Source organism: Mercenaria mercenaria, chromosome 14 (assembly GCF_021730395.1).
Source record: "Mercenaria mercenaria strain notata chromosome 14, MADL_Memer_1, whole genome shotgun sequence".
Classification (NCBI taxonomy): Eukaryota; Metazoa; Mollusca; class Bivalvia; order Venerida; family Veneridae; genus Mercenaria; species Mercenaria mercenaria.
This window is the reverse complement of record NC_069374.1, coordinates 61,276,090-61,292,409: the sequence shown is the minus strand read 5'-3', so window position 1 is coordinate 61,292,409 and position 16,320 is coordinate 61,276,090. Positions and strand designations below refer to the sequence as shown.

Sequence of the window (16,320 nt, the reverse complement as noted above, 5' to 3'; positions counted from 1 at the left end):
CACATTTTTTTTATATTCATCGTTAACTATTTGATCAAGTTTTGATTTAATAACATTTTCTCTTTTTAGTACACTTTATATGATTTTTTATAGCAACTGGAAGCTCCCAGAGGCCCCTGCAAAATTTGTAGACGGTATTTATCAAAATTTTATATGTAATAAAGGGAGGTTATAATTATTTTTTATTTTATGTAGAATGCCGCCATAGAAATATTTATATTTACAAAAAAGTGAAAATATAAATGTTTAAAATTCTAATTGAACAATTTTAATAGTGTTAAGAATATACAGAAAACTTAGGTAACTGTATAAAACATGTAATATATAGTTGTGAAAAATATGATAATCAATAAAATAAAAAAAAAAACATCATACACATGATGCGAGACACATCTGTTCTCAAGTAAATTACTCTGAGAAACTAAATTTTGCCAGCATCTCTCACGGTTATTACTAGTAGAATAATTACAAATGAAATATCTTACCAGATACGTCTCTGAAAGGGCGGTTTACTATGAATACAAAACTGCTTTTTAAATTAACGTAGCTAGGAACTTGTATTCATATACTATGAACCGATTCTAAAGTATGATGTATAGAGAGCCGTGTAAACGTTAGTTCCCGCCAAACAGTTGTTATTCGTGCAGAAATCAAAGTGTATTCTCTCTTAAAAAATTAATTGACACAATATAGAAAATAGAAACAATACAAATGGAAGGATATGTACATACAAACACATACATTGAATTATTTTATAAATTGAAATCATACAAGCGGAACTTGACTTTGCTACAATAATATATAGTAAGTTGTTGAAAGTTTATCAATTAAATGCCGTCTGAGTTTCAGTTTTAACTAATCCCAAAGTTTTCATACCATACTTCACCGTGATATGTATATTAATGTTTTCAAGATTAAGCACGTTTGAAAATAATTTAAACAAATTTCTATAAAGAGAATTTTTATCTGAATTCATAAAATTCTATACAAACATTTACACATTTTGATACGTGCTAAGAAAAAGAGACATTGATTATCTGAAATAAATAGAACAAAATCAAATGAAATTAAACAAATTCATACATCATACATGTATATAGCTGCCAAAAAGTGCATTCATTGATTGAAATAAATCTTAGAACATGAAACATGTAATCCTTTAGTGTATCTAGTTTTCCTATATTTCCTATACCAGGATGGCACTGAGTGCACCTGTATACTAAAACAAATGTCATGAATAATTTATCGGGATAAAGGCGAACGAGTTCATCTAACATAATATTTAAAGTATTTTGCTTTAAGTTCTGTTACAGATATAAGGAATATTACAAAACTATTGAGGTCAACAAAAATGGATACACATGCAATGTTTGGTGAAACAGTGATTGATGAAACATGATTTATTATCTTTTACCTTTCTTCACACAGATTGATACGTTTTTGCTAAAACGAGCAAATGTGAATCAGAGAAGGCTTTAAATAAAACAGACCATATCCCAGCTAATTAACCCATATCTATCCACCCTTTGACCGATATCATTTGTATTGTAGGCGCGCACGCACTTTCACCCATACACATGCGCAAACATACACAGACGCATGCACGAAGGCTCACCGCTTAAGTACTGAAGCATTCTTTTTTTAAAACACATAGCATAATAACAAATAATAAAAGAAAGAAATTGATGTGTTTTACAGTTTTGATTTTGGGCCTCTTTCCCGATATTCCGACCACTCACCAAGATCCATTTAAATCTTAAAACAGTTGATTTTTTTGTGGCTTTTTGTCATAATTTTTGCACCTCTTATAGACTTGCAACAGAATTGTAAATGTGAGTTTAACTCTAATAAAATAAAAAATCAAATAGATATCTTTTTAATTACTAATTTTACATCAAACTAGATTAGTACAAGTAGTTGTACGTGATCAAATATTCCGGGTATATTTGATTGTTATCAAATATAACGAATTTTTGTGGATTGCTTTCATCATCAACACATGAATCGTAGAGCTCACTGGACAAGTTTCCCTCGTCTTTGTGTGGAGGTCGCTTGTATTCTTTTTTTCCACGTACATATGCCCCCGGTAAGATTTTTGCAACAAACATTACAATATCCTCCCCTACATCTGCGTAATAATCGGAGTATTTAGAAGATGTCGCAATGTAACATCCTTTACCATATAGCGTGCCTAAAATATAATAACTGAATTTATTATCATTTTATATGTATAATCATCATTTCAACATTTTAAAGAGTTTTCTCTTTTCGATGGACATGTCTAGCAAAACAATCGCAATTCAAAATGCAACCCAAAATTATTTATTTCGTTGTAAAATCGAGGTCCGAAGATGTGAGGAAGGATTCATTCTCGGTCAAGCCAGTCGTTTTTATTTGATTTTATTGAAAGAGCATTTTACTCATCATGTAATCATTGATAAACTGTAAAAATTTTAGTAACATTTTTTAAAATTTCAATCCCTGTACCGTTATTTTCAGAAAATATGTTTATCTGGCCTGTAACTATACCTCATTAGTATAATTAACCATGTTCTCGTACGACCACTAACCATCAACCAATGATTCAGGTATATAAAATGAAACACTCATTTGTTTGCGCTAGTTTTGGTGGTATTTATTCTTAGGAAAAGGGTCTGAAAATCCGATACGTACAATCATGTTGGTTTATTACATTGTCATTGAAAAACTCCATTAAGTTTCACTGCAAACTGAAACGTCAATATTTTTCCATATTGACGTCCAAATTTCATATCGGGTGTGACGTCATTTTATACTCTCGCTTTTAAAATTTCTTTAACGACTATATTTTCAATTTCACTAATTAATAAACTTAATAATAAATTTGAATAATTTATTTAACAATTTTAAATGTGGATGCGTATGTAATGAAAAGATCATTAGATTTGCATTGAGAAATGTGCACTCGGTCGTTCCTTCGCAGAATAATATTCTGCTCCTTAAGTTGCACAACATTTCCGCTGCAGAACTAATACATATTTCTCTACACAAATCTAACCTATGAATACTAATAGCTGTGTAATTATGTACAAGTACTGCTTTACCTGTTGTTTCTCCACTTAGCCTGAAATCAAACCCCTGGTGCCAGATAGGATCTATGTACTGGTTCTTTGTACCGTGAAAAACTCGTCTTTCACCAACCTCCTCTTTACTCTTTTTCTTTAACATCTTTGTCCGCCTACTACAACATAATACGACAACCTGTGTATTTTCTGTTTCGTTTAACTACCAGAAGTCCGTGCGGGGTCATATCTCAAACATATTTCAAACTACCTCAATAAACACGGTAGGAATGTCAACTGCAAAGTTCAGTCAGATTGTTTGAGGAAGACAGGATTTATGCCCTTATACTTGTGAAAATAGTAAATATATAACGTTTTCTTCCATTTTCTGTCCATCCAGGCAATTACCTTAGGAATATTTCAATAAAACATAGTAATATTGTCAACAGTTATTGAAAAATATGACCCTGTCAGCTTCAGTGCAATTGTTGAGGAACACAGGAGTTATGCCCCTTAGTACTTGTATAATGTTTGCAATGCAGGGTATTTATTTGCAAATACCCGTCGGCGAGTTCTTTTTTTTGCTATGGTATATTGCGGGCAACTAAAATCATGTTGATATATTTTGTGAATTTCAGTTTGTGCTCTGATTATTGTGGACAAGGTCGCTGTTATCATGTGTGGGTGTTCGGGTTTAACGTCTTTTTCAACAGTTTTTCAGTCATATAAACGACGGTGTCTACTTGTAACAGTGAGCACAATGCCCAACTTTAAAATGCTGCCTCAATGGAATATCACGCCGTAGACACGTGGCATGATATCCCACCCAGTCACATTATAATGACACCGGGCTGACCAGTCCTAGCATTATCCTCTTAATGCTGAGCGCCAAGCGTGGAAGCTGCTAGTAACATTTTTACGTATTTAGTATGACGCAGCCGGGGATCGAACCAACGACTCCCCCCCCCCCCCCCCACCACGCTCTCGAAGCGGACGCTCCACCACTAGGCTAACATGTTCTATATTTTTAGTCAAAACAGAGAATTTGGAAAGCATACATGGAGGTCATATTTATAATAGTACTTTGGGTTACTTGGGTCATGGTCAAGATTATTTCTACCAAAACAGAAAACTGTTGTTTTTTATGGCTCTTTTGTCACAAGGATTTCAATTAAGAATGAGTAGACAAAATCCGGTTTCGTAGAAACCAATGTTGTTTTTTGGCTGTATTTTAGGCAGCATTGATCAAAGTCAATGTTACTTAATACAGCAAAATGGTTTTTGATCAATGATTCAGTAAGAAAGGAAAAATGGCGACCAAACTTATACAATGTTGCATTTTTGACTGCTTTGGTCAAGGTCTAGGCCAGTGTTAAAAAGTATAGAGAAACTGAAGGTTAATTGAATATTACTTCAGGAATGAGACTTAAAAGCTAGTAATTGAACTCTGTGTTTAGGTATCTTGTACAAAGAGCAAGGTTCTATAACATTTTTTGTTTGCTTAGGTCAAGGTCATTGTTACACATGTATTTAAAATATACAAAACGATTTTACACTTTAACTTCTGTTAGAAAAAAAGATCCTTTTACTTAAAATGTGAAAGCTTATTGAAAAGTAGTATTGATGAATTTAGACTGTATTAGCATTGCCCATAACTAATAAAAGTAGATAGTGAGTACAGAAAATACTAGTGTATCGCTAAGAAATCTTTACACAGTTAAAACATGAATTCATTATGCGAATGGTTTTACTATTGACAAGGTGCTAGATAAATCAAAAACACACGTAGTTTGAACAATGAATGCCGATTTTTAACAGGGTCATTGACTCGGAACGGTAATGACAGTTAAAAGAGCCACAGCATACCATCCTAAAATTTTACTACATTACGTAAGTAAAACATTTTTCTATCGTGCTATATTATTTAGGCATTTAGGCATTGTAACTGAAAATACAAACTTCAAGTAGGAGCAATCTATATTATATATATGTGAAGTTAACTGCATCAGAATACAAAGACTGAAAAAATTATTAAAATATAATTTCCTGAAAAACAGTTATTTGAGCTGAAAAAAAAAATGATCCCGGATGAAATATTTGGAAAAAAATGGAGACAACTCCGCAAAGACTTTATGATAGGCTTAGGTGACAATTGACCTAGTACCTCATCCAAACTACCCACTTTTTACCTCTAACCATGAAAAAAGCGTACATATCTGCCACATGGATTTGAAACCTGAATACAAAACTATGTAAAGATCAAATAATTGATTGCCCTGGGGAAAGTAGTGAAATTTGTGGTGAAATTTGTCAACAAACAGACGATTTTTTTTTAAAAAGTCAAAACCCACAGAATTTCACAAGGTGAAATATGTTGAAAAGGCTACTGCTGGAAAGAGAACAATCTCAACTACCCATACATATGCGTCAAAGTATGGGAAAAATATCTAGAAATATGAGAGAATCGACGAAATCAATTTCAAGACTGTTAGATGCATAACTGGGTAATTATACATGGCATTTATCATAGATAGGTTACTTTTCCTTTGCACTGATATAACATGGGCAGGATTAGGATTAAGAAACGGTATTCACTCAACAATTTCACTATAAAATTAGATTGTTTCCCTTGCGTAAAGAAGGCTTAGGGTAAATTTCTATATTATTAGTAAGAAAGCATGTTGATTAAAATGAAATAAAATTACCTGACATAATTCTCCCACAAATCACCATTTTCAATTCTCTTTATTGATTTGATAAGGGCTGCAGCTGGTGGACATTCATAAAACAATGATTCAATTTCCTTGTACTCGGTGTCAGAATCCTGTAACTGTAAAATAAACAACTTATTTACAGATTTTAAACGAAAGATTCGTGCCCAATATGTTTAAGACAAATACCATTAAACTGAATTAAATGGAAACAAAAGTAGAAACAAACTAGCTGGGTTGTATCGAGAAACATCTTTTTTTTTTAATCTTTTTTATGTTTCACCTCATGCTGAGAGTTACAGAATAATGGTTATAGCAAGAATCTCTCATTCAATATATTACTCAAACTATTTTCTGTAACAGTGTATTCTCTTAGAGCCATATTTTGGCTCCCGTGCGAATGAAAAAAGATTAATGGCGACATATACCAAGCCGTTCCGTAATGTCTGAGTTTCATTCTAAGCCATCATCATCAAATGACTGATAGGAGTTGTTTGTTTTTAGTGCTGAAAGTGAAGTTTGTTACAGTTTACATCGTACAGATACGTATTAATTATTTAGCATTATGTCGTTTGGAATAAAGTTACGTTAATTATACAATATTAAAGATATGTTATGCCCAAATTTCATATTTAAATATGAACAATTATCTCGTATGGAACGTATGGAATTATAAAATGGAATTATAAAATAAACATGTTTGCGAGTATGAAAGGTAGTATGTAAGGTTTAAATAATATATACTGATTAATGTGTAAGTAAACACAGTATAATACATTACGCTACTAGGGAAGATTGTTTGAAACAAATGGTTGTTACTTTACAGACATTTAATTGTGACTGCAGCTTACACAGTCAGTGTAAATATTTAGCCAATGTAAATATGTTAAATAAAGATTTTCTAGATTTAGATCAATATGCAATGATGAAATATTTATGTAAAAGGTGAGCATAGTACATTTTTAAAGGGACGTGAAATAGCTTAGAAAAGCTTTGTTGAAGGAAATTCTATGCTGCATCGTAATTAATGTAATTTGGACTTTTTAACGTATCTTTCTGAATGAGTGGACCATTTTCTTTCAAGTCACCTTTGTATTGCTATTTAACACAGCTGGACATAACTATAGAATAAATGAGTATAAAATAACCCGTGTAAGAAGTATTTTAGTTCTATACTTCCTGATGTTTAATGTATAATACACCGACTGCAACCTGTAAATGTTATTAGTTATAACCACGAATAGTTGCAGTAGGTTTGTGGATGTATGCGTACATGTAAGGGTCGAGCACATAAGATTCTGTGACGAGCTGGGAACGGGACTGTCCTTGACATGTTTAAATTGGCATTCTTGCTTTCCGCGGAAGGACTCAGAATACACCAACGTAGATAACGTGAAATGAAATAGGTATGAACTCCCCAATAATATCTTGGTTATCAGCAGCAACTGCATGTTACTGTCCTGTACGTACCAACCTTTGGGATGAGTATCGTTTTTCCCTATATAACTTAGCTGCAGATGGAAATTTTCCGTCCAAAAACTGAATTGCTATGTATTTGTTTCATCGTCAATAGCTTGGCATATTTTGTCTTTATTGCCGAATTTAGGCGTATTTGAAATTTTGTCAGACTTTTTGATTGCCGTTTGTAGTTTTTCACCCACAGAGCATTGGACTCTTTCAACAATTCCTGTCTTGACAGAAAACAAACAGGCTTTTGATACGTCCGAAGGGGGCGTTTTATGTTATGACGCGGGTGTCTGTCTGTCCGCTCGTCCCTAAGCAATTTCGTGTCCGCTCTATGACTCTTGGACCCCTTGAAGGATTTGGAAGAAACTTGACACAAATGTTCACCACATCGTGACGACGTGCAGAGCGCACGTTTTGTATCACACGCTTCAAGGTCAAGGTCACACTTATAGGGCAAATATCATATGAATCTTGTTTCGTGTCCGCTCTTTAACTCCTGAACTGATTGAAGCATTTTAAAGACACTTGGCACAAATGTTCACCACACCGAGCCGACATGCAGAGTGCATATTTCGGATGGCTGGCTTTTCGGTCAAGGTCACACTTAGGGGTCAAATATCACACCTTTGGGCGTATAATGCTCCGCATTGCGGTGTACTTGTTTCCTAATAGAATCATTATAATACTTCTAGTTAGTACTAGGGACGTTTGTTTACTTTTAAGTCACATTCGACTCTGTTGCTTTAGCAACAATAATCGTTTCGTATCTAATTTTAGCGCGATCCATTGTGTCCCTGCCTAAGCGTCTCTATCACAATCTTTTTATCAAGATGCAAAGTCAGTCTATGTCAGAGAAATCACGATCATCATATTAAGTGCGTTCTCGAATGGTAGAAAAGACAGGTGCATAAATGCTAGGGCACATTTTACCACCGTACGTTTAATATATCATACCCGTACATAGTTTCAATATCGGGCATTGTTGTACTACTGGAACTTAATTGTTGAAATCAGACATTTTGATACATATTTACAGGTATAAAACAATACTTAAAACAATACAGAGACGATATTAACAAATAGAAGTTAAAATATTGTCAAGAAAATGTTAGAAACACATTTATTAAAATGTGTTTCATACAATGGCTTAAACATTTCTGAAATGATTGTAAATGCTCCACAGACATCATGTCAGTTTTCACGGAATGCTGTGTATATTTTATGGAAGAGTGATATTTCGTGGTTAAAGGGTTTCGCGACGACACATCAATTTGGAGGGGTCAATAGCGAAGATACATAATTGTCACAACAACAGCAACGAAAAGTAGAAAGTATCTTATACATATGAAAAATGAACGTATTTAAGTAGACAACTCTTAGCCCATTTGAATCAGATACCTCATAATGGCATACGGTAACCGTTCTCTAGTTAGGTTGCCTATATTCCTAGAAACTTTGTGAACGTCGCCATATGTTCTTTGCCGTTGACAATTGTGATTACAAGAAAGACACTTTTGATAGCAAGAATTCTGTCGTAGAACTGTTATAAAAAATTCTCAAAAAAATGTTATTAAATGTTGGTCCCTTGACCATTGAAAAAATTTATCACAGAACTTTCAAGAGTTATCAGAATGTCAGACGATTGCAAATGTTTCATAACTCAGTCGTGATACCTTTCATGAAAAGTTTCCTTCTCAAAACTTGCTTGCCACAGACTGGGCTAAAATGACCGACATGAAGGTAAAAATCCAAACTATGGACTACGGAAAGTTTATTGTTTAAAAACTCCTGTTCAATAATATTTTGAGATCCTACGGAAACTATTAATCCTAACATTTAAAAGACTTCTATCAAAATAAAACATATCTATCGGGAAAGAAACTTTAGAAGAATTCTAATCATTGCATTTGATAAAGTGCGAATGTTTAAAGTCACCGTGGAGTTCAACGCGATACGAATGGTGGGCCAGCAAATTGGTACAGTGTTCATTTGTAGCAGAGAGAGAAAGCACAAATGAACAGCTACACCACTATTTAAATATGATGATATTCGTATATTTTGATTGTATAGCATATGCCAAACAAACATATTAATAAGAAAATGATCTGTTGAAATAAAGTGGATGGAGTAAAATATATTTTTATTATTTCACATTATTAAATTGTTTATATACAAATGTACTTCAATATTGTTATTACATTGACAACAAATATTATAAGATGGAAAACCAAAGATAATAAGATTAAGTTTTGCTGTGTAACGTAACTAGATAATGAATTAAGCAAAGTTATATTTTCAAACTTGGTCGCCATTTTGATGACGCGGAACTCGGACTAGCGACATGTCTTTTTGTGACATTAAGATATGGTCTAACAGTTGATATATGTCGCCATTAAGTTCGTTTTTTCCGATCGCATGGGATCCCCGTTCTGAATACACTATAAACGGAAACAAAGACAAGCTTATTAGCGGTGACAAAAAATAAAGCTAGTTTGCTGCTCGTAAGGTTTTACATACGTGAATATTAAGATAAAAAGAGTGTGGTAGGATACCGTAGTAAGTTGACGATGGTCTGATATGTCTTCTCCTGGTGACACTTTCCAGTTGGGTGGTAGTGCAGACAGGTCCACGGTACTAGATACCGGTACTTTCTGTTCTAGTTTGAGGTCAAGTTGCCGTCTAAAATGCATCAAGAAAGAATGAATGAGGAAAGATACGGTCGTGTACAAAAATATGTTACATAACCAGATCAAACTGACAAACCCCGCAATAGCTTTCAAATATATCATAGATCAGGGCATTTGCCGAGACACAAAAAACTTTATATTTTTGAGGAAGTTGGTTATTACAATCATTAAGTATTTTACCGCATATCTCACTCTATAAAGTTTACCCAACAAACATGATAAATTGTAAATAGTCTGTGTATTTACTCGTAAGAATAATTCACATTTATTTCCTAATTAATCGCATTAGTATTAAGACATTTAATACAGAATGTACCCTTAAAATTCTAATGCGAGACAAATATAAATATTTGATATCTTTATCCATTATTGTGAAAGTCAGAGAAAGAAAAATAAGATAACGTTATATTTGAAAATAATCTTTTACCTTTTTTCTTTTGCCTCCCTTTCACTAACGAAAGTTGGTCTACGACAAACTTCTACTACGGTTTTATCGGCCACATCAATTTGCGTCATCCATGAAAAATCAATAAAGTTGTTTTTCCCACCACAAGCTATCTGGCCTTCTGGATTGTTGATGTAGGCTTGTTCAATATCATTATTCGATATTTGCCTAATGTTAGAAGGACCAGTCTACAAGTTTGAAAGTATTCTGTTATATATAAATGGGGCCTCCGTGACCGAGTGGTTAAGGTCGTTGACTTCAAATGACTTGCCCTCATTTATGCGGGTTGGAGCCTCACTTGAGGCATTGAATTCTTCATGTGAGGAACCATCTAGCTGGCTAACGGAAGGTCGATGGTTCTACCCAGGTGCCCGCTCGTGATGAAATGATGCACGGATGGGCACCTGAGGTCTTCCACCACCATGAAATCTGGAGAGTCGCCATATGACCTATTATTGTGTCGGTTCAGCGTTAAACCAACACAATAAAATTAATAAATTACATGTAAATATCTCTGTATAAAGAATATTAATTTTCTCTTTTTTTTTTTCAGAATAGATAACAAATAGCTCTATCATAAAATGAATATTTTTATATTCTACTTATCAATATAAATTATTCTAGTTATCTAATTATCTAAGTAGTACACTTTGTTCTTATGGGTTTATCTTTTTAGCCTGCTTATTGTTAGTTGTATTATACTATTTATTTGACCTGTCAAAATATGTTCCCGGCTTTCATTATATTCTGTTCACGCGTATATAAGATTAACACGAAAGCCAGAAACATGTTTTGACAGTTTAAATAAATAGTACAATACCGATATAATAGGTTTTTGTAGCATTTAAATGTGTATTCAAGGACATTTGCTTAACAATATTAATACCGATATAATAGGTTTTTGTAGCATTTAAATGTGTATTCAAGGACATTTGCTTAACAATATTAAAAGTCCGCTAAATAAGTTTTGTATTTAGTTTTAGTACTGAGTATTTTTAACCAGCATAGTTTGACTAAAGTACCTACATGTGCAGACGGAATAGGGAGACTGCTGGTCTACGGATCACGGGGTAGTGAGTTCCGAGATGAGGCGAATGTTTCTCGAATCAAATCGATTACAGACATTGTGTCTTAAGTCATTACGTTCCCCACGCCTCTGATTCGTGTGGAGAAGTTAGCAGCAAAGAAACAGGTAAGTATCAGGTACAAAATCCAGGGACACTAGTCAGAGTTACTGCCCGCCGTTACATAATTGAAAACCTTTTGAAAATCGGCGCTAAACCCAAAACAAGCAAACTTAAATGTGCATCATTTTTTTATAATTTGCTGCCTTCTAACAGTACTGTGACTGTTATGTTTTCAAATCACGACCCTGTTTGTTTTGTACTTGCATAAGTGTTTTTAAAGTTCGCTTATGCCTACAGCAATACATTGTATTTGGTATTCAATATTCCTTTTGCTTAAAATAAAGATATTCTCGTTGGATTATGTTTGCTACACTGTTGTCCTGCATGAAAAAAAAGGCATTTGCTTCCAATCTGGAGTTGTTTTAGCATTCATAATATCAGATTCTCACTACATTGTGGGCTGGGCAAAAAGGAATTCTACTACCATATTTCCATATTTTATCCATTTTCCATCTTCATTTTTCCAGTACCATTGCCATACAGTTGCCCATCGATCCCGAGTATACTCCACCGCCGACGGTGTCGATATTCGGCGAATAATATAGCTTGTGTCAGTCTGTCTGTCGGTGCCGGTTCCAGTCATAGTTTGAAAGTCAAAGGTTATATTGACACTGCAAAATATTTGGTATGATATAAATAACGACAGATGTAAAACGAAATTGTTTAAAAACACAGGACAGTTCCAATTTATCTTGCAGTAATTATTTAGTTGATAAACGACAGAAAAATAAAATGTTTTGTAGTGCATTTTATGTTTCCATTATATATCAAAACTAGATCTGTCACAGCTTGAATGGTAACTATTATAATCAAAATTTTCGCATTACCCTGTCTCAGAAGCGAGTGTGTATCCTCGATTAGATGGATCTGAGTATGTATGTTCCACTAGAATATATTCGTGCTCGCTTAAAATAATCCAGTCTTTCTCAGACAGGCTTTTCCATCTCCATTGATATGGTAGTTCTGAATGAACGTTTGGACAATATTTCCATCTGCATCTTCCACGGAGGTTAAAGAGACATATTATTTTCCTTGAAGAAGTTCTTGTGGCTGAAAACATAACATTAACTTCCATGCCATATAATAGCAGATCTTAACAGAATGTGTTGAAGTATGTGAGAATAAAAACGAAAGTAAAGTACTCTAAAGGAAATGAACAATAAATGGGTTATTTACCATACTTATTTATGAAATGAACTTCTTAGAAAAGAGTTACCATCATGAAATCAATCAACTAGGAAGGAGAGGCTTATTCAACAGACATAAAACAACACGTTTACTGGTATTAATTGTTTTCTTGATAAATATCAATTATCTTTTGTCCCAAATATTAAAGCTAAGACTTTTTTCTTATTTCATTTGAGCCGCACCATGAGAAAATCAACATAGTGCGTTTGCGACCAGCATGGATCCAGACCAGCCTCCGCATCCGCGCAGTCTGGTCAGGAATCATGCTGTTCGCTAACAGTTTCTCTAATTGCAATAGGCTTTGAAAGCAAACAGCATGGATCCTGACCAGACTGAACGGAAGCGCAGGCTGGTCTGATTGGGACATTGAGGAAACAAAACTTCATTTAAAAACTGATGTTTATTATATATATTAACACATTAATGCAATAAAGTGTAGTTAGTTTCTCAGAAATCTAAATTCTGACACCAGTAAAATCACTTTCGTTTTTCAATGTTCAAGTTTTAGTAAACGAACATGAAAAAAAAGCAGCGTATATATTAAAATTTTATCCCAGGTAAATCCGGTCGAATAATATTGAAATGCAACAAAAATCACTGGAAATCAGAAACAGAAATAAAACAGTCTCGTTGATTTTGTTTCAGTGTTAAGAATCATCAAACCATTAAAAGCAAGACTAAATTCTAAGAAAATGTTTACCCATATATGTGTTTTTTTTTCACTGACCTGCATACACACGAAAAGAACATTCATTGTTATATATTAACATTCTTTATTCGTACCTTCTGAATGTCCACCTCCACCACGACTGCTCATGCTTTCGTTATCTTTGATGGCTGCTTGGAAGTCAGCAAGAATTTCTCTCCTTGGTTTCTTCGTATTTATTCCGTGTTTGTCAAGAGCTGATATTACTGCGGGATCGCAGATATCATGACTTCTACTGCATTTTCCAGATACACACACACCTTTTACGTAGCTCATGCAAATATGTATGTAAGAACAGGAGTCAACTCTTTCGCAACCTCTGCCATTGTATTTAAAGCATATCTTTGGGCCAGATTGCTTTAACATTTTTACATCTACACTCTCAGCTGAAAGAAAATAATTGATATCTGTAATGATATTTTTATTTTCAAATGAATGCAATAATGTCTGTTCTCTGTAAATATAAATTCTGACTCTTCTCATGTTACTTGCATTTTCAAAAATTGCTAAATAAAACGAATTCGGAAAAATGCATATAAAATAAGTTTATTGTATCAACACTTGATAAATCGTCGAATGCAAAAATACCACTTCAAGTTGTAAACGAAAAATACAACGGCCTCGTTAATAATCGTTTAATGGTTACACTCACGAAATGATACCTCCGAATATTATGCAATATATATGTTATGAGAAACGTTTATTCACACATATCACTGATCCCGATACGTATGTCATTGCAAAGTCTCTGTTTTCTATTTTCAATGGCTTCTTTGCTTACCTTTAGAATTTCTACTTTCGTCACGATTGCTCTTGCTTCTGTCATCTTTTAAGGCTACCTTGATGTCAGCAAGTATTTCTTTCGGCTTTCTGTTTATATCTACTCCATGTTTTTCAAGTATTTCTTTAACTCTAGGATCGAAGATGTTGTGATTTTTACTACACTCTTTTCCACACTTGCTTTCCACGTAAGTCCTGCACATATGTATGTAAGGACAAGAGTCATCTCTTTCACAACCGCTGCCGTTGTATTTGTGACATAATTTTAGATATTTCGTGCGATTTGCGTTTCCTCCAGAGATGTCTTCTAATCTATCTATAAATATATATAAACAAATCTCAGTTCGCAGTGTTTCCCACTGTATGGTTTGATATTTGTCCCGCATGCGAAATATTACAAAATACATAGGCAGGCTTGACTTGTGTATAATTGTGTTTTTGCAAAGGACAGCGTAAACAAATAGCAAAAAATTGTGTTAATAGTATAGGGTAAAGATGTTCACTTTTGTGAAGAAAGCATTTAACTTGGTGTTTTTACTATTAGTATACTAAATAACAAACATACATGGAAGAGTCATGTGATTTGTCGGCCTTGATTATCCTAAAATGAGACCCAAAAAGGGGAACTATGTTTCAGTCCTTTTAATCAAGTAGTATTGAAAACAATTTCCAAAAATTTAGTTTAAGACTTTAAACAGTTATTATCGTTTACAAAGTATTTATTCAATTTCTCTTTGCATGCAATTTCAGGTTCATGAAGGGTTTACAAGTAAACATACACATATGTTTCCTTCAACTGTCTGCATTCCTATTCCATAATTTTTCATTATAACATCCATTAAGCAATGATAGTACAGTATCCGAGCATGAACATGAATTCAGTCAGTAGAGGAGGGGTACTATTTTAGAGCCAATTTTCTTATCCCTTCTATATTTTTTTCCCACATAGGTGTAAAAAGGGAATTTTTACTTGTCTGCTGTATAACATTTTATGCATGCATGGGTATTCCAATATCATGATGCAATCATTCACCATAGCAAGATGGGTTGTCTCATTCAAAAACAATGCCTCTGTCTAAAAAAGTCTTGGTCAGACTTACAAGTTAAAATCTTCTTTTTTTGTGTGTCCGGTCTATTACTTTTGTACGAATGGATGGATGTTCCTTTAACATAAAACAAATATCCAACATTACTTGACAATATCTTGCGTTTAATCTCTATACTGCTAGCTCAAAGATCAATGTCACAGAGGTTAAAGATTGTGCTTATTCTTTCTTCTTTGGTCTAAGACATTTGCAGTTTTGTATACATAGATGGATATTCAAATAACAACACAAACATTAACCACATATAAATACAATGTGTCAAGTGGATGACTTAGACACCTGAACATCAATGTTGAAAACATTTAGAGGTCCACAATTAAATGGGGCTTTTCTTGTTTTGTATATATCTTTTATATACAAGTTTCAAGTTTATTCATACATATTCCACTGGACTTTAAGTCCATGATGGCAACATTAACATACTTTATGACGAACAGTGAATACATATAAGTGGAGAAGGTATGACATATTACATTTTGACATAATTATACAGTTACAATTCATATTATATATCAATTTTTCAAAGGTTGTATATCTAAATTGTCGGACAATATTTCTCACTGCTGAGAGTATGGCTGATTACTCTGTTCGAGTGAGCAAAATAACTGAAACTTAACATTTATTTGCTAATAAGCTCAGAGTCATATTTAATAAACTGCATTTGTGTCAAAAGGTAGATACTATGATTTGTATAGATCCAAGACTCTAGACAAAAAAAAACCTGCCGCACTAACCTTACCGAAACGAAATGTAAGGTAATAACGACCTAATAAATTAGACTATGTAAATATAAAATAAGCCGCGTAGGACCAATCTTACAAACTCCAAATAATGATGAAAGATTGGTTTCACGGTCGTGCATGTGTATATAATAATATCCAGCTGTATTTAAGTCAAAATTGTTTAGGAAGTTGCATTTACTATATTAGCTGTCTGGTTTCATAAGTGTGACACTTTTCTAGTACAATTATACATTTGATATACTGCTTTACGTGCAAGTAA

At 33.6% G+C, this 16,320-nt stretch overlaps 1 protein-coding gene across 1 annotated transcript in view; it reads right to left on the bottom strand.

The window, feature by feature from the left end:
• Positions 1 to 611: 611 nt before the first annotated feature.
• LOC123527006 (protein mono-ADP-ribosyltransferase PARP12-like) overlaps positions 612 to 16,320 on the bottom strand; it is a 41,728-nt gene continuing 26,019 nt past the window's right edge. The window contains exons 4-12 of the mRNA XM_053522665.1: positions 14,214 to 14,528; positions 13,510 to 13,818; positions 12,366 to 12,588; positions 11,963 to 12,149; positions 10,334 to 10,539; positions 9,772 to 9,898; positions 5,747 to 5,871; positions 3,084 to 3,220; positions 612 to 2,191 (exon numbers count right to left, since the gene is read on the bottom strand). Of these exons, the coding sequence (XP_053378640.1) occupies positions 1,905 to 2,191; positions 3,084 to 3,220; positions 5,747 to 5,871; positions 9,772 to 9,898; positions 10,334 to 10,539; positions 11,963 to 12,149; positions 12,366 to 12,588; positions 13,510 to 13,818; positions 14,214 to 14,528 (1,916 nt within the window). The 3' untranslated portion in view covers positions 612 to 1,904. The remainder of the gene's footprint in view (positions 2,192 to 3,083; positions 3,221 to 5,746; positions 5,872 to 9,771; positions 9,899 to 10,333; positions 10,540 to 11,962; positions 12,150 to 12,365; positions 12,589 to 13,509; positions 13,819 to 14,213; positions 14,529 to 16,320) is intronic.